The sequence below is a fragment of the Octopus sinensis genome, linkage group LG7, assembly GCF_006345805.1.
Source record: "Octopus sinensis linkage group LG7, ASM634580v1, whole genome shotgun sequence".
Taxonomy (NCBI): domain Eukaryota; kingdom Metazoa; phylum Mollusca; class Cephalopoda; order Octopoda; family Octopodidae; genus Octopus; species Octopus sinensis.
Genome location: NC_043003.1, coordinates 94,831,100 through 94,856,099, shown reverse-complemented (window position 1 = coordinate 94,856,099; position 25,000 = coordinate 94,831,100). Strand labels below are relative to the sequence as shown.

Here is a 25,000-nt window from a genome sequence, read left to right as displayed (position 1 = left end):
AGTGCATGGATCAATAATTAGACTGGATTTAAACTGCTAATAAATACAATGGTTATTAAATCCTAAAACTAATAATTGGCATACAAATTTGCAGAATTATTGAAAATTGTAATTTTATATATAAAAACCTTTCCTGGTATAGTAAAGTCTGGTTTGAAAGTACCTTATTTTGTGCATTATAATAATTAATGAAACTGCCAGCACTAAAACAGAAGTTGCTATGACTTATCATGAGTAACTGAAGCAAATGATTTGTTTTAAAGCAGCTATAACCAGTCGAAATATTCTACATGTTTTATGTTGAAATTGGCAAGATCTAACCTTTCACACCAACCCTACAATGTCATTATAAAAGTTAACACATCATCAAAATCTTACATATATGAGCTAATGCAGGATCAATTCAAAAGAATGTGAATAAATAAGCATTACATTTGATAGAATCTGAATACTAAAGGTTTAAGGGGGTTTCAACCAGTACAAATGTTAAATGAGGATAAAAATGAGCATTTTTTGGAAAAATTAGTACTTAGTTCAAAATCTAAAAAAAAAAAAAAAAAAAAAAATAACCCACCTAATGCTTATTGTGGGAAGAAATATATATGAAATGAAAGCACCTGTTCATGTATCACTCAGAAAATCATAGAACTTTCAAGAACTTCACTAAGTCTAATCTCCCTGTGATATGGTGTTCAAGAACGCTCAAGTTACTACAAACCTACTCCAAGACAGGTTCACAAACTTTTTGGACTTGCTTTTAAGAGATACAGTGTCAGGCATACTATTTCCAAGAAAGCGTTACTATTTTAAAATAATACACCAAACCACCAGGTGAATTAAAATGATGTTTCTGGTAATGTGGTAGTGGAATATATCTACAATAAAACAACTTCTTTGTTTCCAGATTCCGGTAACCGTTCCCAAGATAACAGAAGCCATCAACCACTTCCTGTGAGACAGTTGGGTATTTAAGAGAATATATTTCTGTTGTGTCCTTAGTGCTTATTGTTCCAGGGAATCTGATATATAAAACCCGTTTCCTTACTTATCTTACTGGTGATTCCACAACAAGGCTAATGCAATTTCGCACCTCTCCTTGAAAAATGCATTTTTTTGAAAAAAATTTTTTTCGGATCTTTATGTTTTAGATGTTGCAGATTACAAATATGCAAAAAAAATTTTTCTTTCAATTTCACCGCCCACCCCATTTAAAGTTTAGATTTTGTTTACTTTAAAGAAATAGTGAACTGATGAACATATATGCAAATTGAAATTAAATACAGACAAAAACATTAAAGTGAAAAGAATTTGCATTTTACTTGTGTTTACCTTAAATAATCGTAAATAAGAATGTAATGTTAATTAAATATACACCATTTTATGAGAAACAAACAACGTTTAATAATTAATGTTATAAAGTTTAATAAGGGGCTCAAATTTCACCCCCTCTCCTAATTTCAAATTTTGAACTTTCATCCATCCATTTATCCCTGTCCGTTTATTCATAAAATATATTTCTCAACTAAATGTGGCGGTCCTATAGAAGATGGCATTACTGTTGTTTATAGCCCCAGGAAGACATTCACATCTATCTATCTCTTTATAAACATATCTATATGTTTAGTGAATTTTAAATTTTGAAAATGCATATTTGTAACCTCTGACATCTAAAACGTAGGAATCTGAAAAAATACATTTTTAAAGGAGAGGTGCGAAACTGCATTAGGCCCTCCACAACACCCCTTATACTGGAAACAACATACGGAGTTCCTATTTACATTTTTTCTGCATATTGAGTAAAGCTATTTCCTGGACAGCACAGAGTCCTAACTTCTTTTCTGCTCACTAACACCTGAGTCTTAACTAAATTCATTTGAGGCTTCTCAGTTCTAGGGTCTGCTTCCACGCCTGAAATTTCTTCTCCCCTTTTAATTCTACTGTATAGGTATAAGAGGTAGATCATCAGTTCTTATAGCTAAATATAGCTCTTCACTCTGCAAAATAAGTCTTGAATTCTTATGATGGCCAGGGGAAGACTGAGAAATGAACCTCGAAGGACCCCAATTTTTATACTAAATTTGTGTCTTAACTCATTATTTGCTCTCACTTTATCAACAGCACACTCAAAAACCATTTATCAATACCACCAGATTACTCAGCATAGCATTTTGTCAAAGGCCTTCTCCAACTTAGTGAACAATGAATGTTAGATATAGTGGCTTACTCTTAGCTTAGTACTTCTGTATGTGCCTCAGAGAAAATGCCATCTGTGCTACCTCTTTCAGGCATAAAACCACCCTGCATCTCATCTAAGCTAATTCAGTTCCTGATTGAATATGATACTTCTGTCACCTTCACAGCCTGGTCTAACAAGTTGATGCTTCAGTAATTTCCTCTCTCTAATACATCTCCTTTGTCTTGTAACACTGTACAATGATAGTGCTACACCAGTCATAAGGTACAACTATTTCCGGTACAACCTGATTAGATATTTGGGTGACAAGCACATATCCTATTTCAGATATTTTAAGCAAATAAAAAATATATAGAATGTCATTCAGGTTTATAGAAGATGTGGGTTTTGAGTTCCATGGGTACCCTTCATCTTCTTCTATACAAAAGGTTTTTAAACCCAATATTTACACGCTATTATTTATAATTTTAACTGGTTCATGCTCAACTGTTAAAAACAAATTATTTCACGTTCTCACAAAGTTTCTAAACTTTTAATCTAAACTATACACACACATACACACAGACATATCATCCTTTTACATAAGCTTTCTTTGCTGGTAAGGAATTCAGAGTTACAGGATCATGTTGTGCTCTGCTTCAGTTTTCGCATAGTTTCTACCAATTGGATCTCTTCCTAATGTGAACCACTTCATAGTGCACTAGGTGGCACCAGCACCAGAGGTCACCTTGTAGCATGCAAGACTAATGGGCCAAAAAATCTCCCATGACGGAAAGGAAAGTAAGAGAGATAGGGTGATGACTTTAAACAAAATGAATATGGGTGGAAAGTGTGGAGGGGGAAAAGGATATATGGAAATTGTAGCTGTGATACCAGTGCTGGTGGCATGTAAGAAAACCATCTGAACGTGGCCGTTGCCAGCGCCGCCCCGACTGGCCTCTGTGCCGGTGGCACGTAAAACGCACCATTCGATTGTGGCTGTTGCCAGCCTCGTCTGGCCCCCGTGCCGGTGGCACGTAAAAAGCACCGTCCGATCGTGGCCGTTGCCAGCCTCGTCCGGCACCTGTGTAGGTGGCACGTAAAAAGCACCCAATACACTCACGGAGTGGTTGGCGTTAGGAAGGGCATCCAGCTGTAGAAACACTGCCAGATCAGACTGGGCCTGGCGCAGCCTTCTGGCTTCCCAGACCCCAGTTGAACCGTCCAACTCATGCTAGCATGGAAAGCGGACGTTAAACAATGATGATGATGAAATAAAAGAAAGCAATGATGGTGGTGAGAATCTGGACAGTGGCTGAAGGAAAGACAGGTGTAAAGGAGTTGTGAAGATGAGAGGATGTTTAAGCATCAGAGACACTGTGGAAAGAGGAGTGCAAAAGAAAGGGAAACAGAGCATTGGGAAGCGGTGAGAAAATGTGTAAACATATATACACATACATGTTACCAAATACTGAAACATATGTGGGAATTTGAATAAAAGAGTACAAAGTTATAGTCATGTCCATGTTCTTTTCTTAGTCTCTCTCTCATACACACACACACACACATTAATGTTTGTTTTTATTCTGTCAGGGGAGGGTCATTTTCTTTTTGTGCCTTATAATTTAACACACTCACTGGAAAAAATTTCCTTATTTTTTATTTTCCTAAAATTTTCGTTGCGTCTTGCAACCTTTTCAATAGTCTTGACTGTTTTTATGTTCAGTTAAAATGAAAATAATTTTACATTAATCTGATGGGTGTAGAAACACTGCCAGATCAGACTGGGCCTGGCACAACCTTCTGACTTCCCAGACTCCAGTTGAACCATCCAACCCATGCTAGTATGGAAAGCGTACATTAAACGATGATGATGATGATGATGGGCAAGTACAAATTTGTTATTCTTTAACAAAAATGTTGTTGACAGTGATTTCGAAATTTCAGCCATGATGGCTAAGCTGGCCAAAATTTCGAAGTCACTATCAACAACATTCTTGTTTAAGAATAATATATATATGCAAGCATATGTGTGTGCGTGTATGTATGCATAAGTTCCTATAGTAAATATCTAAATATAAAACCTTACTGTGGGTTTATATACACACAAGTTGAGAAGTCTAAAACTGGAGAGCAATTATGTAGGTGTAGTGTTTCAGGAAAAAGTTGAGAGAAAAAGTGACAATCACATAATTATTAACTAATCCCATAGCAGCACACACTTTGTCATTTAGTGGTGTTGTTATAAGATATAATTGATAATATCAATAGCTGTCAGTCACTCAAACATAGGAGCGGAGACAATTTATAAATACTGAGGCTAAAACTTTCTAAGCTGCTGGAGAATAAACAAAAATAGTGTGTGCAAGCGCGCGCATGTATTTCCTTCAACTGGTTTCACTCATGGGACTTACACGGCGCTTACACACGAACTTCAAAGGTTGTAGTTGAACAAGCTGGTTCCTATTTTCTCAACAGCTACAGTATTTACTCGAGTATAAGCCGCACGCCTTATTTGGTGTTAAATCTTGGTACATTTTTTTTTTTTTTCCCTTGAAAGTTTTAGTTTTGCTTTGTGTATAGATTGCATCCACCAATATTTTCATTTAAAATAAAGTATAAAATAGGGCAACTTATTATTTGCAAGTAGATACGTTATTTGTCAGAGTGTTAAGTTATGCAGTAATCATAAATATAAACAATAATAATTATCTTAAACTGTGCGGATAAATGGTATATTTCTCTTGGGTGAGAGGAAGGAAAGAGAAAGACTAACGAGGCAAAATATCTTTAACACTTTGCCAACCCTATGTATCAGATTGAATTACACAAGACATAAATATTTCTCTGGTGGCCATGCATCAATATATGGTAAACATTTCTACTTTTTTCTTTTAACCACCAGAATAACATAGGAGTTATGAAAGGAAAGCTTCATATTATTTATATAACTCATAGTGTATGAAACAAAGGTTTGGACTAAGGGTCTGAAAACAAGCATTGGGCGTTTAAGACTTATGAAAATGCTTTTGACAGGTAGAGGGTTAAAAGTAGATAGTTTACACAAACACATACACATATATAGTCACAAAAATTCAGGAATGTTTTTTTGTTTCATTTATTTATTTATTTGTTTTGGTGAGGGCAGATTTACCCCCTATCTTTCAAAATATAATTTGCAGAATCGTAACCTAACCCTAACCCTAAAACGCAGATTAGAAGAAATTACTTTTTATGACCAATTAGATAATTCCTAACGACGGCCGTTTTCGGCATAACAAAAGCCCTAACTCTAAATACCGTGTGTACGTATTCTTTACTTTCACTATTCCTAACTCTATTTTTAAGGAATGTCTAGCCTACCCTTGGTTAGGCAGACATGAAGGAACATTGGCTGCTGTTTCTAGCAGGATGAGTGAGCATGTAATTCACTAGTCAGGAAAACCAGGCACTTGGAGTGGGTATATTAGTATGTATACAATACTGCATTTATAGATCCAATTCAGAATAGCAGAAAGCTGTCACCATATTCTTCATACTGCCCCTTATGAAGGACGCCAGGACTGGCAAAATCGGTTGAAATGACTGCATTGATTGTGCATATATATATATATATATATATATATATATATATATATATATATAATAGAAATATGTGACAAAAAGAAAATAGAAACTACACGTGGAAATGTAAGGGGCGCTTTGCTATCACATGGTCTCGGACTCAGTCCCATTATACAGCACCTGGGAAAGTGACTTCTGCTATAGCTCTGAGCCAACGAATACCTTTATGAGTGAACTTGGTAGACAGAAATTGTGTGGAAGCTCGTTGTGTATATGTGTGTGACTGTCCTTTTCCTAACTTTCAAAGTGTTGTTCACCCTAGACTCAACAACTTTCCCTATCCACAGAGATTCCTCATGTCTAAGAAAACATTAATGTATTGAAGAAGGATAACCTCTATAATTCGGAACTATCGGTCTTGAACCACTACGTGGTCGCTTCATCTGCAAGAATTAGTTGCTTGACCATCCTTGAATCTAACCACATTGTCTTAAAAAAAATAAATGAAAGGTTACACAGGAGGACTGTCTGGGAGTTTAATAGCTATCGGCTTCCTATCCTCGCTTAAAAACATTTCAAACATCCGAGGAAAAGCTACAAACAACCACCAATATCTTCATATCCCATCTCTCTCTCTGCCTGTCATTTCTTAGTTACAGTAGCACCCACTGCAACTCTAAAAGCCCTTTCGATGCACCCACAAAAAACGCGGGAACTTTCGAGAGGTCACTTAAAAATGGCAACCGAATTCACTCAATTCGCATCCGACCGCCTCAGAGAACAGGTTGTATAACATCATCCAGGGTTTCCTGCACATAAAAGAGGAGTGATAGTCATGAGCAGAATGCCTTCGATCATAGGTCTGATCTCAGTCAGTTGGTCATCGGCTATACGACGGTAACTCTACGCATCCACTTTCCGTCGTCCCTAAATTGTTTCACGCACCAAATTTTGCACAACTCAAACCCTTCCATCCCGGAACTGTTAATCCTCAAGAATTTCTGCTCTGTCTACGATACATTTTTTCCAGCTGCTGGTTTCGTTAAACGGCTGTTTGGTGGGAAAAGGAGGGGAGTCTACAAAGGTAACTTTAAAAAACGTGTGAGTGTAAGAATTCATAAACTCTTAAAGAACGTGAAAATAATTCGGGGTGGGGGCACCATAAACAGCATGTAAATATTGGGTTAAAAACTCTTGGGATGGAACTTCGACTTTTTCTATCCAAGGTTGTTTTTTTATTTATACCACTTTCACGTAAGTGTACATAAATAATATATACACACACTCGGATATTTATATATAGCATTTCAGGTTTTTTTTTTTATACAACTGGACATGCATTTATGTACATTTTTCTATAAAGAATTTTGTTAGCATTAATTGAAACTGCTAACATGTGTCTTAGCTGTGAAGCTCTCCTACACACAACATTGTCACAGACGCTAACATATGGGTCAAAGAATGTAAATAACCAATCCCATTTCCATCGACACGAATTCGTTTACATCCCTCGTTTCGAAATTAAAAGCAACTAGATTGACATGACACTTAAGAGAGCCCACAAGGAAAATAAAGAAACAAATCAATAAAAACACATGTCAGATTTTCGCTTGAGAAGGATTTCAGCATATTGCGGGCACAGACGATTTTGTCTATCATCAATTTCATAGCTTGCAAATGAATTAAAAGTAAAATCGATTACAAATGAAATTTGAACTCGCGACCGAGACGAATAGAACTTATACACTTTATTACAACTCTCCGTCACGATATTTTCAGTAAACTACGTTGTCATTAAGTAACACTATTTCTTTGTTCAAAACGTAAATAAATTTATGTTAATGTCTTACATATTAACAATTCATTCATAACATGTAAAGGCCTATTAATTTATGTGATGTGGCGACAATGAAGCACTGAAGATGAAAAATATCGGAAAATTGGAGCCGACTTTTTGTTTTTTCACGCGCATAAGACCTTATAGTTAGTTATCGAGCCAAAAGCAGGGGGTGCCCTCTACGCAGTAACTCGATTTGCATTTGCTAGAAATAGCTCTCAAATCTCCATGTTGTCTTTCAAAAAGGAAGGCGACTGGTGTTTGTTAGTTCATATACATATACAAAATAAAACAAAAAGACACGATAATTTCACTGCTGGAATACTAGGCTTGCGGGATCGGGGCTGGCGCGAGGTTAAAAAATAACTTCAATATATATATACACAAGAGAACTATTCGTGTGTAGGTCCATGCCTTTCCGGACAAGAATTGTTTGTCAATATTATTAATTCAAACTGCTAACATGTGTCTTTATGTACACATATTTCCTACACAACGAAATGGATTGCAAGATTGTAGTAATCAAAAAAATCCTCAATTCTCTCGGGTATCAAATGAGTGAGTGGGTTACATAACGAAGGCTCTCAGTGCTTGGGACAAAAGTACATTCAGTACCCCAACAATAATTATTGTAGGGCAGAGGAAATTTCGTACCCCATTCACACCTGCGCCGTGGGCGGGATGACTCTTTCCTTATCCCTGTCTGTCTATCTATATCTGTGATATCAATTTCACTTTATTCTCATCCAGAAAAGTTTTCTTGTTTTGATAATTCAAAGAATTTTGCAAGCATATGGTTTAGTTTCTTTAAAATAACCTGTTTTATTTTCTCTCTTGCATTTAACAACACAGTTTTATGATTCGTTCTTTCCTAGTTGATTTATTTTTTCAAACTTCTTTTTAGTTACAAATTTGTATCGTTATTAAAATAAAGGTGCGCACTATAAAATAAAGGAAATATTCGGATGAGCATTCTGAGTTCAATTTACAACTGTTTTCATTTAGTGTTGAACCAGTAAATTCTCACTTTAATGTACTTGTTTATAACAAACGACTTTAGATAAAACCTCAAAAACTTGTTCCTGTGAAATTTGTGAGGACTCGTTAAGGTTACTGTGAAAAAAATATTCTTGGCAAACCAAGTTCCGACTTTTGAATTAAAATATTTTATATCATAAATATATTTCATAAAGAAGGGATGCCTGTCACTATTCTTAATTAATCTCCCTCCTTTTTTTTTTACTTCAACTATAATAAATTCGGACTGCGCGCTTCCGAAAGAAACATGTTTCTCTCAAATGATGCTAAAAGGGTGAATGAATGTACTTAATCTACTAAATCACTTTCTCAACAAAAATTTTAACTCGTGTTTTATTAGTGAAAAGAACAAAAATTGTTTTCTACATAATATAAAGACTGAATGAAAACGAAAAAGAAAAGCGAGAAAATATGACAGGCGAAGAAAACAAACGCACATGGAAACGAAATGGTAAATAAATGGGAAAATAAGGCCACATTATATATATATGTGAAGAATATATCTTACGTGTTCAGAGACGGTGTTGTTACTGTAGGACTTGTCATTGCTTGCATGATAACAGTGGTGTGGTGATGGTGAATGGGATAGTATATTTGTCCAAAACAGTGCTGGTGATGTTGCTGATGGAAGAGTAAAAACTTCTTACCAACCTAAACAAGCCAAATCTGGCCTTTGTCGACACTTAGTTTCCTGTTGTTTGGACTGCTAGTGTGTCCGGTTTACACTTCTTTTTCCTAATCGTTTTATCAAAATTTTGCCTCTCTCTCTCTCTCTTTTCTTTTGATTTGTTTCCTTATTTCATTTCATTAAAAAAATTTATATACAGTATAAATACACAAGTCCTTTTGTTGTGTTAGTATTTTATATATCAAGTTCGAAATATATTTTGTTATATACTCAGTAGATAGCCACTAACTTCATAATATCGAAAATGGTTATTTTTATTTTAATATCTATACATACAAGTGGTACATGTACCTTTGTGGACAGATATAATAGCAATCACAGTGTGAATGTTGGCTGAAAGCTGTCGTTTAATTCGAGGTATCCTTTATTTTTCCTACAATGACTCTGGCAGCTGCCTCTCCCAAAACAAAGCTAAACCGGTTTCCATTCATCCCCTTCTTGATGTGGTGAGTGTCACTTCTCTTCAGGCTCCCATTGCATACAACAAACACCACATGTGCATGCTTTCCCGCCCACTACTTCCCCCACATTGCCTCTCTCATTCTTTCATTCTCTTTCTCTCTATCTATCTCTATCGCTTTCTTATGCTTTGTTAATATTCTTTATCGCTTCTTTTACTTTTCCTCGCTTTAATATTTACTTTCTATCTCCATTTTCTCTCTCTCAGTCGTTTCTCTTTATTTTCTATCAACTTTATCCGTATCTCCCTTTCTCTCTCTCTCTCTCTCTTCCTCATACGTTAGTGTTTTGCTTACTTTCGGTTTTACCTTGTTTCTCTCGTTTTTCTTTTTACTTTCTTTCTTTCATTTATTCTTTTTCTCTGTCTTTTTCTCGCATCTATCTACTTTTTCGAAAACTCCTTCACTATTTCTTCTCCTATTTCAATTTTTCACCACTTTATCTCTTCCGCTTTCTTCTCTTGATTAAAAAAACAGAGTCATATCTTCCAGCTCTCTTTCTTTCTTTTATCCTTTCATCTCTCCTTTTCTTACCCATTATCAATATCTTAATCTCACATCTTAATTATTCTACTTTTCAATCCTCTAAGACCAATGATAGCTTTTATTAACCCTCACCCACATAAACACCAAACAATAACATTTTCCAGTTGCTTGGATCGTGTGCTCTTAACCCTCCTTCCTCTCTTGTTTCCTCTTTCTCTTCAACCACATTATTTAAATCTTTCGAGTTCCAGCCTTTTTTTTCTCTTTATTTCTTTTTATTCACGCTTATTTGAAGGTGATGACCTTTTCATAATACTTTAGAAAGTGAGGTGGAACTGCGTCATCTATCCGAAACGACTTTTCTTCCCTCTCCCCTCATTGAACAACCACTTCTGCATACATGCGCGCGTGCACGCACGCAATCGCTCGTAAGGAGATGGGGAGAAGAGAGAGAACAAAACGGTCCAGTTTTAAATTATGAGGAAGTGAAGAGAAAAAAATAGCCAGAATAGAGGCTTAGAAGCAGACGGGAGAGAGAGAGAGAGAGAGAGAGAGAGAGAGAGAGAGAGAGAGAGAGAGAGAGAGAGAGAGAGAGAGAGAGAGAAGTGACAGGGAAATAGAGTGAAGCAAAAACGAAAAATAAAGCAACACTGGGATAAATAACTGGAAAAACGGTGATATTGAAGAGAGGGGGTCAGTATCAATTAGGAAGATTGAGACATTATTAAGAGGAGAAATAGATATAGAAACAGTAAGAAAAATAAAAACGAAAGTACAGAGTAAAGAATGAAAACCTGAAAAGAAAAAATATTAAGAGTAAACCTAGAAATAGAGAGAGCAAACGGTTGAGTATAATGGAAACATAAAGGGGTGAGAAAGAAACGGTGAGGGAGGAATAGTACATGAGAGAAAATGAAAGAAATATAGAGGAAGACAGAAGAGAGAAAAGGAGGGATAAATAAATATTTTTCTAGTCTTATATTGACAATAAAGTCAATTAAATGTCATAATGTGCATTTTCTGTATTACAATAAATTTTCTTCTAGACAGCGACCAGGTTTGTTTTGTGACTATGGTTTAAAAGGCAACAAAAATACGCGAGAAAACAATAACAAAAACTTGGCTTGACTAATTATCTGTAGCAAGAATATCTGGTCGACGAATGCCGGTGGAGATATTTATGAATGGAACAGTTATAGCATCATAGTAAAGATGATAATGGCAAAAAGAATGAAAGAGCTGTGTAGTAAAATAAATAAGTCAGCCACAGAGCATGGTGTGCGAGAATTTCACATCCCGGTGGAATCTTGACTGACAGCATCTGCGACTTACAAGCAGAATGGATTGGCAGAATCGTTAGAGCTTCGGACAAAATGTGGTATTTATAGCCATTTACGAAATTAGTTCAAATCCCGTCGAGCTCATCTTGAACTTTTCATCTTCCAGGATTGATGTACTGGGCGATTTAAAGGACAAACCTACAGTTTAGTGCTCCATTTCGACTTCATTTCATCAAAACTTTCTCAAATATTTACCTTTTACTTATTTCAGTCATTAGATTGCGGCCATGCGGGGGCACCACCTTGAAGAATTTTTAGTCGAATGAATCGACCCCAGTACTTGATTTTTTAAAGTCCAGTAATTTATTCTATCGGTTTATTTTTGCCGAACCGCTAAGTTACTGGGACGTAATCACACCAACATCGGTTGTCAAGCGGTGGGTGGGGGATAAACACAGACACATATATTTGGTTTTGTTTTCCACTTCCATATATACATTCTGGGGGCTTACATGGAGGCTACGGCTATGGTTCCCGCAACGAGGAGGGAACCAGGCTGCTGGAGTTCTGCAATGCGAATGATCTTATGGTCTGCAACACTAACTTCAGGAAACCTACCAGCCACCTAGTCACATACCGATCGGGCTGACATACTAGCCAAATCGATTACATCCTTGCCAGAAAAAGGGAAAGATGGCTGCTTATAAACGCCAAAACCTTCCCAGGCGAAGAATGTACCTCACAACATAGACTGGTAGTTAGTGACTTTAGGATCAGGGCTAAGAGGATGACCAGAAGATGACCAACATGGAGAAGAAGGGTCTGGAAGCTTAAAGATCCTGCAAATGGACAGAGATTTAGAGACATATTACTTGAAGCCTTTGACGAAATAGAAGGGGATATAGCTTCACATGAGGTAGAAGACAACTGGAGGTTTCTGGGACAACCTGCTGAGAGCCACTGACCAGATCTGTGGTTGGTGCAAAGTCCCCTCTAGACCCAATGTTGTTGACGGGGCTATTAGACAAAAGAAACAGGCTTGGAAGGACTGGAAGAACGGTGGTAGCAGGGAAGTGTATCAGACTGCCAGAAAAGAAGCTAGGAGGCAGGTGTATTTAGCCACAGGGGAAGCAGATAAGAAAAAATTTGCCAATGTTCTGCGCCATGAGGACGAAAGACTTGAGGTATTTCGTGTTGCAAGACTGTGTGTGAGAGAGAATCGTGATGTGGTAGGAGAGAAATGTGTTCGCATGGATGATGGTTCATTTGCACTAAATGAGGATGCAAAGAGAGAGGTTTGGAGACGCCACTATGAAAGGTTGCTGAATAAAGAAAATGAATGGGATAAAGAGAGTCTGTCGAATGTCGACCCAACAGAGGGACCAGCAATCCGAGTTGACAGTTCCTTGGTAGTTAAGGCAATTAGAAGCATGAAGACAGGGAAAGCCTCAGGCCCATCAGGAATTACTGCAGAGATGCTCAAAATATCTGGTAGTGTCAGCTATAGCCTAGTCACCCGTATAGTTAACCAGGTGATACACGAAGGAGTCATTCCCAATGACTGGTGTAGCAGCATAATAGTCAACTGCTACAAAGGTAAAGGTGACGCCCTAGATACAAATAACTACAGGGGTATCAAGCTGTTGGATCAGGTAATGAAGGTTACAGAGCGGGTCATAGCCGAACTAATTTGAGAGAGAGTTAGTTTAGATGAGATGCAGTTTGGGTTCGTGCCAGGGAAAAGTACCACTGATGCTATATTCCTGGTAAGGCAGCTGCAGGAGAAATACCTAGCCAAAGATAAGCCCCTGTACCTGGCTTTTGTTGACATGGAGAAAGCTTTTGATAGGGTCCCCCGATCCCTTATCTGGAGGTCAATGAGGAAACTAGGGATAGATGAATGGTTAGTGAGAGCTGTACGAGCCATGTACAGGGACGCTGTGAGTAAGATGAGGGTTGGTGACGAGTACAGTGAAGAATTCAGGGTAGAGGTAGGGGTCCACCAAGGTTCAGTCCTCGGTCCCCTCCTATTTATCATAGTCTTCCAGGCAATAATGGAGGAATTCAAGACAGGATGCCCCTGGGAGCTCCTCTATGCTGATGACCTTGCTCTAATTGCTGAGTCACTATCAGAACTGGAGGAGAAGTTTCAGGTGTGGAAGCAAGGATTAGAATCGAAGGGCCTTAGAGTCAACCTAGCTAAAACCAAAGTCCTAATAAGTAGGAAGGCTGACAAATCATAAACGCCTTCAGGTAGATGGCCCTGCTCGATCTGTAGAAAAGGTGTAGGTAGAAACTCTATAAGATGCACCAAGTGTAAGCTATAGACACATAAGAGGTGCAGCAATGTCAAAGGAAGGCTAACTAGGAAAATAGTCTTTGTATGTGGCAGATGCTTAGGAGCAATAAACACTGAAAATGCGCAGAGATCAACCTCCGCCACATTCCAGGGAGAAAAACTAGAAATAGGTGACCAAGTCAGTAGCGGGAGGCAGGTGTGCTGAAAGTGTAACTGCTAGAGTAAGAATAGCCTGGGCAAAGTTCAGAGAGCTCTTACCTCTGCTGGTGATAAAAGGCCTCTCACTCAGAGTAAAAGGCAGACTGTATGACGCATGCATATGAACGGCCATGCTACATGGCAGTGAAACATGGGCCATGACTGCTGAGGATATGCGTAAGCTCGCAAGAAATGAAGCCAGTATGCTCCGATGGATGTGTAATGTCAGTGTTCATACTTGACAGAGTGTAAGTACCTTGAGAGAGAAGTTGGACCTCAGAAGCATCAGTTGTGGTGTGCAAGAGAGATGTTTGCGCTGGTATCGTCATGTGGCAAGAATGGATGAAGATAGTTGTGTGAAAAAGTGCCACACCCTAGCGGTTGAGGGAACCTGTGGAAAACCTGGGACGAGGTAGTGAAGCACGACCTTCAAACTTTAGGTCTCACCGAGGAAATGACTAGAGACCGAGTCCTATGGAAGTATGCTGTGTGTGAGAAGACCTGTCAGGACAAGTGAGACCATAACCTGTGGCCTCTACCTGGGATGTAGCCGGTCCACTTATGCATACCTTTCCTTCTTGGGACACAAAACTCTACTTGGGAAGACCTGTTGAGCCAAGTGAGAATCAGAATCAAAATCGAAATTGATCAATATCAATGGAAATTGTAGCTGTGATACCAGTGCCGGTGGCACGTAAGAGAATCATCCGAACATGGCCGTTGCCAGCACCGCCCTGACTGGCCTCCATGCTGCTGGCATGTAAAAAGCACCATCCGATCGTGGCCGTTTGCCAGCCTCGTCTGGCACGTAAAAAGCACCCACTACACTCATGGAGTGGCTGGTGTTAGGAAGGGCATCCAGCTGTAGAAACATTGCCAGATCAGACTGGGCCTGGTGCAGCCTTCTGGTTTCCCAACCCCAGTTGAACCGTCCAACCCATGCTAGCATGGAAAGCGGACGTTAAACGATGATGATGATGATATACACGCCAGCTTAATTTAATTCATCCTTAGTTGAAAGATACCTGTTGTTATGTCCTGTTATTATTATTATCATTATTATTATTTTTATTATTATTGTATTTGTGTAAAATTGTTCGTTTTTTCCATCCTTGTTTTCTTCCAAGGAATCTTATGCTCTTAGCTAAGTTTTTCCTTGGGGCTGGCCAAATTGGAGCAATCTCAAGTATAATCAGCCAAAATTGCGAAGATAATTTGGTACTTGACTGAGGAAAGAAAACTTCGAATGACCCATCCTTGTTTTCTTTGTATCATCTATCTGGATGTTTTGTTGTCCCATTTTTGCATCACCTAACTGTCTGGATGTTTTGCGTTCTTTTCCCATTTTGTATTTTTTATATATATAGGCATAGGAGTGGCTGTGTGGTAAGTAGATTTTTTACCAACCACATCGTTTTGGGTTCAGTCCCACTGAAGCCCTTCGTATATATGTATGTATGTATATATATATATATATATATATATATATATATATATATATATATATATATATATATATGTATGTGTGTGTATATATTTGTGTGTTTGTGTTTGTCCCCCCTCCCCCACAACATCGCTTGACAACCGATGCTGGTGTGTTTACATCCTTGTAACTTAGCAGTTCGGCTAAAAGAGACCAATAGAATAAGTACTAGGCTTACAAAGAATAAGTCCTGAGGCCGATTTGCTCAACTAAAGGCGGTGCTCCAGCATGGCCGCAGTCAAATGACTGAAACAAGTAAAAGAGTATACAATGTATTTGTTGCTCTTCACTCTTTTTATTTAGCACAATGATTTTCAACTATATTTCGCTTCTGGATCCCTTTGATTCCTATTTTATTTAACTGGACTCTTGTGCCCATTCAATGTTTTGAAAAATCCTATTATATTTTTATAATTAAACTAGCAGTATCGCCCGGCGTTGCTCGGGTTTGTAAGGGAAATAACTATATAAGCATTTTTAGAGAGTTATAGCCAAAAAATAGCAAAAAATGCATTAAAAATGGAAAAAAAATGATGGTAAATTTTTTTTAAATCGTTGACTCATCGTAGACATTTTTAGAGAGTTACTTCCCTTATATAATAGCGAAAAAAATGCATTAAAATGGAAAAAATGATGGTAAATTTTTTTTTAAATCGTAGACTCATCATAGACGTGCGCTAATACCCAGAAGCGCTCGATATGAATCACGACTATAAGATAAACTGCACCGCAAAATGTGGGAGTAGTTAGGAATCTAAATCGTAGGAGACAGATACACAACCTCTCTTTTATATATAAAGATATCATTAGGAATTGTATAAGATAAATTGTTAAAATATTTTGTGTATTGTCACCAATTTATTGTGCATAAACTTTAACAAAAAAATCTTATATGGACTCCCAATGGTCATAATAATGAAATTATTGCATACAGTGCTCAGGTGCACCACAACTTGTCAAAAGTGTGTATAAAGTATATGCAGTAATGTACAAATGTCTGGAAAGTGGACAGTGTATAAGTCAGATACATGCTTGCGTGTGTATGGAGGGGGGAAAATCAGGTGTAGTGTTGGCGAATCTCAGGAAGCATGGAAGTTTTGAAGGATGCAGTGCTCCGACAACTAACAACTGATGCTGGCAGTCTGTTCCATGCTTCAGCAATTCTTAGCATGAAAAAATATTTCCAAAAGTCATGGGAGATGTGCTGTTTTCTGACTTTGTAATCATGTCCACGGGTGTTAGACAGGTGGAGTTTGAAAAGGTGCTCAGAGTTATGTGGATCCCAGTCGAGGACCACCAATTTAGCATGTTCCATACTGCTGAAATGAAGGTGCATGGCCTGGTGGTTAGGGTGTTGTTCTCACAATTGCAAGATTGTGGTTTCAGTTCCTGAACTAGGTAGTGAATTGTGTTTTTGAGCAAAACACTTGATATCATGCTGCTTTGTGATCACTTTGACTTCTGACATGTTATACACTGTGAACCTGTTCAGGCAATGCCAATTTGATAGAGGGAGTGAGCTAATGTACAACACAGCTCAGGCATTTGATCACAATAAACAAATCATTTACGCAGGTTTTCAGCAAGAAATTGTAGAACTGTCTTTCTCAGACCTTGAGAGACTACCATCATATATATATATATTATACTGCTGAAGAATTACCTTCTAACATTAACTCTTAAGAGAAACTTACTACTGGTTCCACAGAGCAGCACTGCAGAGAAAACTGTACATAGAGATACAGAAATTAATTAATTATAGTGAAGAACCTTTGAAAACGATCCCCCCTTCAGCCACAAGGTGGTTAGTGTGATATAACTGTATAAAGAATTCTTAATCAGTGGGATTCATTAAAATTACATTTTCAAATGGCATCTTCTAGTTGAAGCCAGTATTATTGAAAGTAATTACATGCTATGTACTCAGACGAAACTAATGAACTTTATTTAACATTTATGAGGCCTGTGTTAAGTGAATATGAAAACATTAATTTGCTATTCCAGAAAGAAACAGCGCATTACTATAGTATCTGAGATGAATTATAATGCAATTTTGCATTGGTTATGCTTACAACGATTTTACATCTTCAATGTCAATCTTGAATCAAAGTTAGACACTGAGTGACAGTACTTCCCATGTGAAAACAAAATTTGCTATGGGTATAAGTTCTCTAATAATTTTGATAGAAATGTTTCAGAGGCACAGGCATGGCTGTGTAGTTTAGAAGCTTTCTTTTCAGTCACAGGGTTTTGGGTTCAGTTCCACTGTGCAGCATCTTGAGCAAGTGTCTTCTACTATAACTCTGGGCCTTTTCAGGGAATTTGGTGGATGAAAACTGTGTGGAAGCCCAGTACATATATTTTTACACATACATACATACGTGTGTGTGTGTATGTACATATATATATATATATATATTATATATATATATATATATATATATATATATATATATAATTTTAATAATATATGCATATATATAAACATATATGTACGTACCTACCTCTACATGTACATATACACGCATATATGTGTACAGGACACCAAAAAGACGTCGAACACATAGAGAGACGAAAAACATAGACACAAACCAAGGAACAAGACAGGCAAAAAAAAAGGAGATACAGGACAATAAGCACAACGAAAAATCCCCTTCTTCAGTCGCTAAAGTTTCATCTACTAAACGTTTCGAAGGATAAAAGCGAGACGTTACTTCGAATGAAAATTCCTTCCTGCGAAAAGCAAATCAATTAAAATTCTGAGATCTTGTCGCAGAGGGGTAAAAAAAAAAGCAAGACGGTAAAGACAGTACAAACATATAAACAGTAAAAAATATATATATATAAACAGTGGAAAAATAAATATATAACAGTGAGAGACAGGACAAGGAGAACAAGATAAGAAGGGCTGTTAACGCCAGACATATATATATATATATATATATATATATATATATATATACTTTATTTTAAGCAGCAGAAAATTCAACAAAATCTGTTACTCTGAGTTTCTCGTTGCCGTTCATCAGACAGTTTTTGCTAGAATGGAACATATATATTAATTCAATCTATACTCTTACAAACGCTACACCTTTAAAAAGAAATGGACTTGTTTGATTGGCCCTTTAGAAAAAACGGTCAAGTTAGATAGTGAAGTAGACTTGAGAATTTGGAAGAATAGTAAGTCAGTTATAGAGTGGTTTAAAGGTATTAGCTATAAGAATAATTGTAGTTTCACACAATTCGACATTATTGACTTTTACCGTCGATATCTGGACGGTTCTCCTAAGGGCATTGCTTCGCCAAGCAGTATGTCAACATCGATAGCTCGGAAATTGAAATTATTATGCATGCGAGGAAATCGCTTCTGTTTTTCGAGGATTCCACCTGGATTAAGAAGACTGAGGATTCTCTTTTCGATGTACCGATGGGGGCATACGACGGGGCTGAATTATGTATGCTCATAGGAGCCTTTATTCTCCATAATCTAAAAATAGAATTCCCATTTATAGATGCAGGTCTATATAGGGATGATGGCCTTATAGCCACGCATAATCTAAACGGCCATGAATCAGATAGACTTAGGAAGGACCTTATAGCTTTCTTTCAAAGGATGGGCTTACGGATTACGATAGATACTAACCTGAATAGTGTAGATTTTTTAGACGTAAATTTTAATGTAAGATCGGATAGATTTAAACCTTTCCGTAAGCCCAATGAAAAGCTATCGTATATTAGCAAAGATTCGAACCATCCACCAGTTATCCTTAGCAACTTAATCAGCAATGTAGGTAGAAGAATATCTTCAATTTCTTCGGACGAGGCAGTATTCCATAATGCGCACCTTATTACGATAGCGCATTAAAGAATAGTGGATTCTCGGAGAAGATCCAGTTCAACCAGCTTAATGCTTATAATAATGCTGCACGAAGAACTAGGACAGGAAAGTTTTGTGGTTCAACCCGGCTTTCAATTTGGCCGTAAAGACTAATATAGGTAAGGAATTTTTGAGATTAGTCTCTAAGCATTTTAAGCAGGGTCATAAATTCTACAGAATATTTAATAGAAGAACCCTGAAGGTTAGCTATTCTTGTTGCAGAAATTTCGCCTCTTACATTAGCCAACATAATAGGAAGCTAATTGAGATTAGACATGGTGCCGAGCCCATTAAGAAATGTAATTTCAAAAACGAAAGCTCCTGTCCGTTAGAAGGGAAATGTCTAGTGAAAGGAGTAGTTTATAGAGCCAAGGTGCAAGTGGAAGGCTCATCGGAATACAAGACATACACAGGGGCTTCAGAAAATTCATTTAAAACAAGATTTTATTCTCATAAGAATTCTTTTAAATACCCAGAGAATAGGAAGAAAACCAGCCTAGCAAAATATGTCTGGGAACTAAAAGAAAAGGAAGCCCCACCTTTCAACGTGACATGGAGCATTCTGGACAGGGCGGCACCATACAGGCATGGAGCTTACAAATATAACTTCAAGTGCAAGCTTTGCTTATTAGAAAAAATGCACATATTATTCAAAGACAATAATTCTTTGAATCAAAGAAGTGAGTTAATGAACTTATGTAGGCACGCGGCTAAATTTAAAATGTCGAATATAAATATACCATATGGATAGAGTATATATTTTGTATTTTGATTTTTGATTTTTGATTTTGACTCTTAAGCGCTACGACGGATCTATAGCAAAGTCTTATTGTTTCTACATATATATTAGGAAAAACCTACAAACTTTGTTTTCATGTTATTGTATTGCATAGGATTACCTTGATTATTTATATTACCTTGATTATTTATAAATGACCCAAAATAGGATGTTATATTTTATTTTATATGTCTTTCGTATATTTTTTATTAATGCACCCCATTTTTTTAAAAAAAGCAATGTTGTCAAATTTAGAATGTTTATATAAGTTTGTGTATAGCAAAGCATATGTATTTGTAAGCATGCGTATCTGTGTATGTGTAAGTGAAAGTATGCTTGTGCTTAAGCACGCATACACACGACGGTATGTATATGTATCAATTCAAACTTGTGTATGTATCCTGGCCTCTATAGATGCCAATAATATCGCTACAAGTTTTTTCCCCACCCCTCCTTCGTTCCTTTTTCTCTCTTTCCCTTTCTTTCGTTCCCCATCCTTGCTCAGTATATGAGAATTGCTACATAGATGAATTTTAGCTTGCGTGCGAGACGGTTTGCGTGAATATATGTACACATGCTTTTATGTGTATAATTTAGATTCATATTCATACGTCTGTATATGTATGTATGGCGTTTACGCGCATCCTTTGTGTATGTTGATATATATATGTGGATTTTAATATAAATATGTATTGCAGTATTTATAACAGGTTTAATTTCTATGCATTAATTTGTACTGTCTTCATTAACGGCAATAGGTTTTTTCCTCGGTTTTTTCCTCGGATTTTATAATTTTTATAATTTTTATAAGTTTTTTTATATATATATACATATATTTTTGACCTTTTTGTTATCGCTCGAAGATTGACCGTTTTTTTCTAAAGGGCCAATCAAACAAGTCCATTTCTTTTAAAGGTGTAGCGTTTGTAAGAGTATAGATTGAATTAATATATATGTTCCATTCTAGCAAAAACTGTCTGATGAACGGCAACGAGAAACTCAGAGTAACAGATTTTGTTGAATTTTCTGCTGCTTAAAATAAAGCATATTACTCTACCACTGGTATTTGAGTACTCTTTTTTCCACCCTGTTTCACATTTATGTGTTTACTCCGGTATATATATATATATATATATATATATATATATATATATATATATATATATATATTATATATGCATATATACATATATATATATACATATGTACATGTGTGTGTGAGTATATATATATATAAATCTCAGGAATACACGAACATGGACAGCCTGTCACAAGGTAAGGTCTGCCCAAGCAAATCAAAAATCAAGTTGTTCGCTGCAACTGTTGAATCAGTGTTATTATATGGTAGTGAAACATGATCACTGACTAAAAAATTATGAAACAGGCTAGATGGCTGTTACACAAGGATGCTACAAATGACCCCAAATATGAAATGGCAGCAACATATGATAAATGAATGCCTTTATGGAGACTTGCTGAAAGTTAGTGAGAAGACCAGGCAAAGACAGTTGCAATTAATTTGGATGCTTCCAATTCAGAGTGGCGCATGCAGTGACCATCTGGTCACTGCATGTGCCACTCTGAATTGGAAGCACCCAAATTAGTCTTGTGGAACCCACTTCATGGTGATGTATGAAGAATTAAATGTTGTTACACTTACATCAACAGCTTGGTCACAGACATTGGCCTGGAATGTATCCAGGACCTTGAAGCAGAGATGTTGAACCGAGAAATGTGGCAGGTGAACTTTGTTGCTGCAGCCTGGGTTGGAACCCAGCCATAATATAATTACTATGTTTATATAGCCTTATGCCTGTTTTAGAAATCATTATTATTATTCTTATGCTCTCTCTTATTGTTTTTGTATGTTTGTTTATTCTTTGAAATATTAATCATTATTTTATTCAGTTACTATTTTTACATTCTTACCATTTTTTATCCAATATAAACAATGTCGTTCCTTACTTTACAACCTCTGTTGTATAGATAGACTATAGAAGCTACTTTTATGACTATGTTTCATTCCTTTTATTTTTATCTTGCAGACATTGAAGGAAGACGCAGTGCCCTTGATCTGTGAAAGCCCTCTAAGACAGGTGAACTTAATTCCTTTAATATATCATTTAAACTGTTTCGGGAAATGATGACAAAGGAGGAGATTCTAGAGGTCTGAAGTTCTGAGGAAGAAAAGACCCAGCATAGTGGTCAGTTCATGGCTGAGGAATTTGGATGCAAAATGAGTGATGGGAGGTGAAGATACAAGTAGGTTGAGGTACCTGAGTAGTGGAGGTATGAGACCAGCCAGCTATGAGGAACAGAGGCCATCACAATAATGAGAGCAAAAGCAGAAAGAAGAGATATCTATGGACTAGAGGATGCCGTGTGTTCATTAGTGATTCATTAGAAATGTTAGAAGTAAGAGCAATAGTGTGATATTCAACTGGGTTGGGAAAGTTATTTTTCTTTTAAATAGGACTCACTGAAGTGTGCTTCCAAAAGTCAGGATGGAAAGGTCCATAGAAAATAAGAGATTGAAAGAAATTGATGAATATAGGATTAAGTTCTGGGGCACATTACTCTATTTCTATTAAAACACACTGCTTTTGTTTCAACCAATTTTGAACATAGTAAAGAATTTAATAAAATAACTTTATCATTATTACTCTGGTGTTTGGAATATAAATTAGTATGAACTTTTGATGAAAGGTTTTAATTAAGATCATGTTGAGCGTGGCCGTTCCCAGTACCACCTAACTGGCCCTCGTGCCAGTGGCACGTAAAAGCACCCACTACACTCTCGGAGTGGTTGGTGTTAGGAAGAGCATCAAGCTGTAGAAACTCTGCCAGATCAGATTGGAGTCTGGTTCGCCAGACCTCAGTCAAATTGCCCAACCCATGCTAGCATGGAAAGCGGATGTTAAATGATGATGATGATGATGATGATGATGATGATAATGATCATGATCAAACAAGGGATTTGTATCAGAGAACCATGGGCAGTTTCAGGCAGGTCAGATCACTCTGTCAAAGGTAATGCTTAGTTATACACATTATTTTGAATTAACTATGCATTATCTCACAGCTTCAAGATTTTAATGATATAACTGAGTATTTTTAGAATGACATAGTTGAATAGGAGTGAAAGGTCAGATCTGGCCAGTTTGAATATAAAGCAAGTAGGATATTTGGGCTGGATATGAGCAGTATAACCCTTTAGCATTCAAATTATTCTGTAAAATGTGATGCTTATTCACATTCATCATCATCATCATCATTTAACGTCCACTTTCCATGGTAGCATGGGTTGGACGAATGATTGAGGGCTGGCAAACCAGATGGCTGCACCAAGCTTCAATCTTGATCTGACAGAGTTTCTACAGCTGGATGCCTTTCCTAACGCCAACCACTCCAAGAGTGTAGTGTGTGCTTTTGCGTGCCACCGGCATGGGGCCAGTACTGGCAACGACCTTGCTCAAATCTTTTACACATGTCACTGGCACAGGTGCCAGTAAGGCGATGCTGGTAACGATCACGCTCGAATGGTGTCTTTTACGTGCCACCGGCATGGAGGCCAGATAGCTGCTCTGGCAATGATCACGCTCGGATGGTGCTCTTTGCACCCCGCTAGCACGGACGCCAGTCATTGAATTTGATTTTGATTTCGCTTGCCTCAACAGGTCTTCGCAAGCAGAGTTTTAGTGTCCAAAGAAGGAAAAGGTACGCATAAGTGGGCTGGTAATGCCCCTGGCATAGGCCACATTGTTTTTAATAATCATGCATTATCTTGTAGTTATGAGATTTTGATGATGTGGTTTATTTTAAAAATAACCTTGTTGGATAGATGTAAGAAGCCAGAACTGGCCAGTTTGAATATAAAACAGGTAGAATATTTGAGCTGGATAAGGTCAGTTTAAATGCTAAAGGGTTATGTGTAGTGGAAGAAATATTGTCAAGGTCAGTGACCTTATTTGTTTAAAGTAATCAAAGGGATTTCTGCACTTGGCATGTATGTATACAGAAAGGAGAACTTAGGAAAATGGGAAAGGGTAGATTTTGATTAGATTGGCCAAGTGTGTACCGTGTGGGGGTTAGATGTAAAAGCATGCAATGAAGCTAAAGGGGGCTTTAGGTATTAATTTTTTTTTTTTGCTCTCTACATTTAAAAAATGTTGATCCTTATCCTTTACTCATACTAATTATCTTAATTTCATAAATCTTCTTCCTGTTCAACATTTGTAAGAATTACAATGTATTCTCCTTTTCTAGAATCATCATCATCATCATCATCATCATCATCATCACTGCCACGACCACTACCACTGTCACCACCACTGCTGCCACCAAGACAACCATCACTACTACTGCCACCATCATCATCATCATCACCATTCCTGCTTCATTCAAGCCTGTTGAGTGAACTTACAGTAAGCAGTCAAATTCATTAGATCATTTTGAAATCATTTGGTTCAGATTTCATTTAATCAAATTGGTATCTTTAAATTAATCTAATTCCGATTTTGATTAAACTTAGCATATTCACAGAAGAAAAAAAAAAGAAACACATTAATCTGTAGACTTACCCTCATAATCTTCATTACCACTGCTTTTAATGAATTAATTTGGTACGGATTTCAATGAAACGAGTCTGCATTTTGATTAACTAACTATCTTCAAATTAATTAAATTCTGTTTCTAAACACCGCTGCAAAATCCTAAAGAAGACCTTAGATTTTTAACAGATGAAAATCTTAATTTTTAATACTTTTTATGTGAACTAACAAGAAATATTTAAAATATTAACATTAACATCTTATGTGATCTTGTTATCTCCCTTAAACCAC

At 37.0% G+C, this 25,000-nt stretch overlaps 1 protein-coding gene across 8 annotated transcripts in view; it reads right to left on the bottom strand.

The window, feature by feature from the left end:
* LOC115213777 (tumor protein p53-inducible protein 11) overlaps positions 1–25,000 on the bottom strand; it is a 547,834-nt gene that overhangs the window by 256,820 nt on the left and 266,014 nt on the right. Inside the window, exon 1 of one of the 8 annotated variants that reach the window (XM_029782612.2) lies at positions 9,121–9,845. The exons of the other annotated variants lie outside the window; for them this stretch is intronic. Within the exon in view, the coding sequence (XP_029638472.1) occupies positions 9,121–9,167 (47 nt within the window). The 5' untranslated portion in view covers positions 9,168–9,845. Of the gene's footprint in view, positions 1–9,120; positions 9,846–25,000 lie in introns of those variants that run through there. 8 annotated transcript variants of the gene reach the window in all.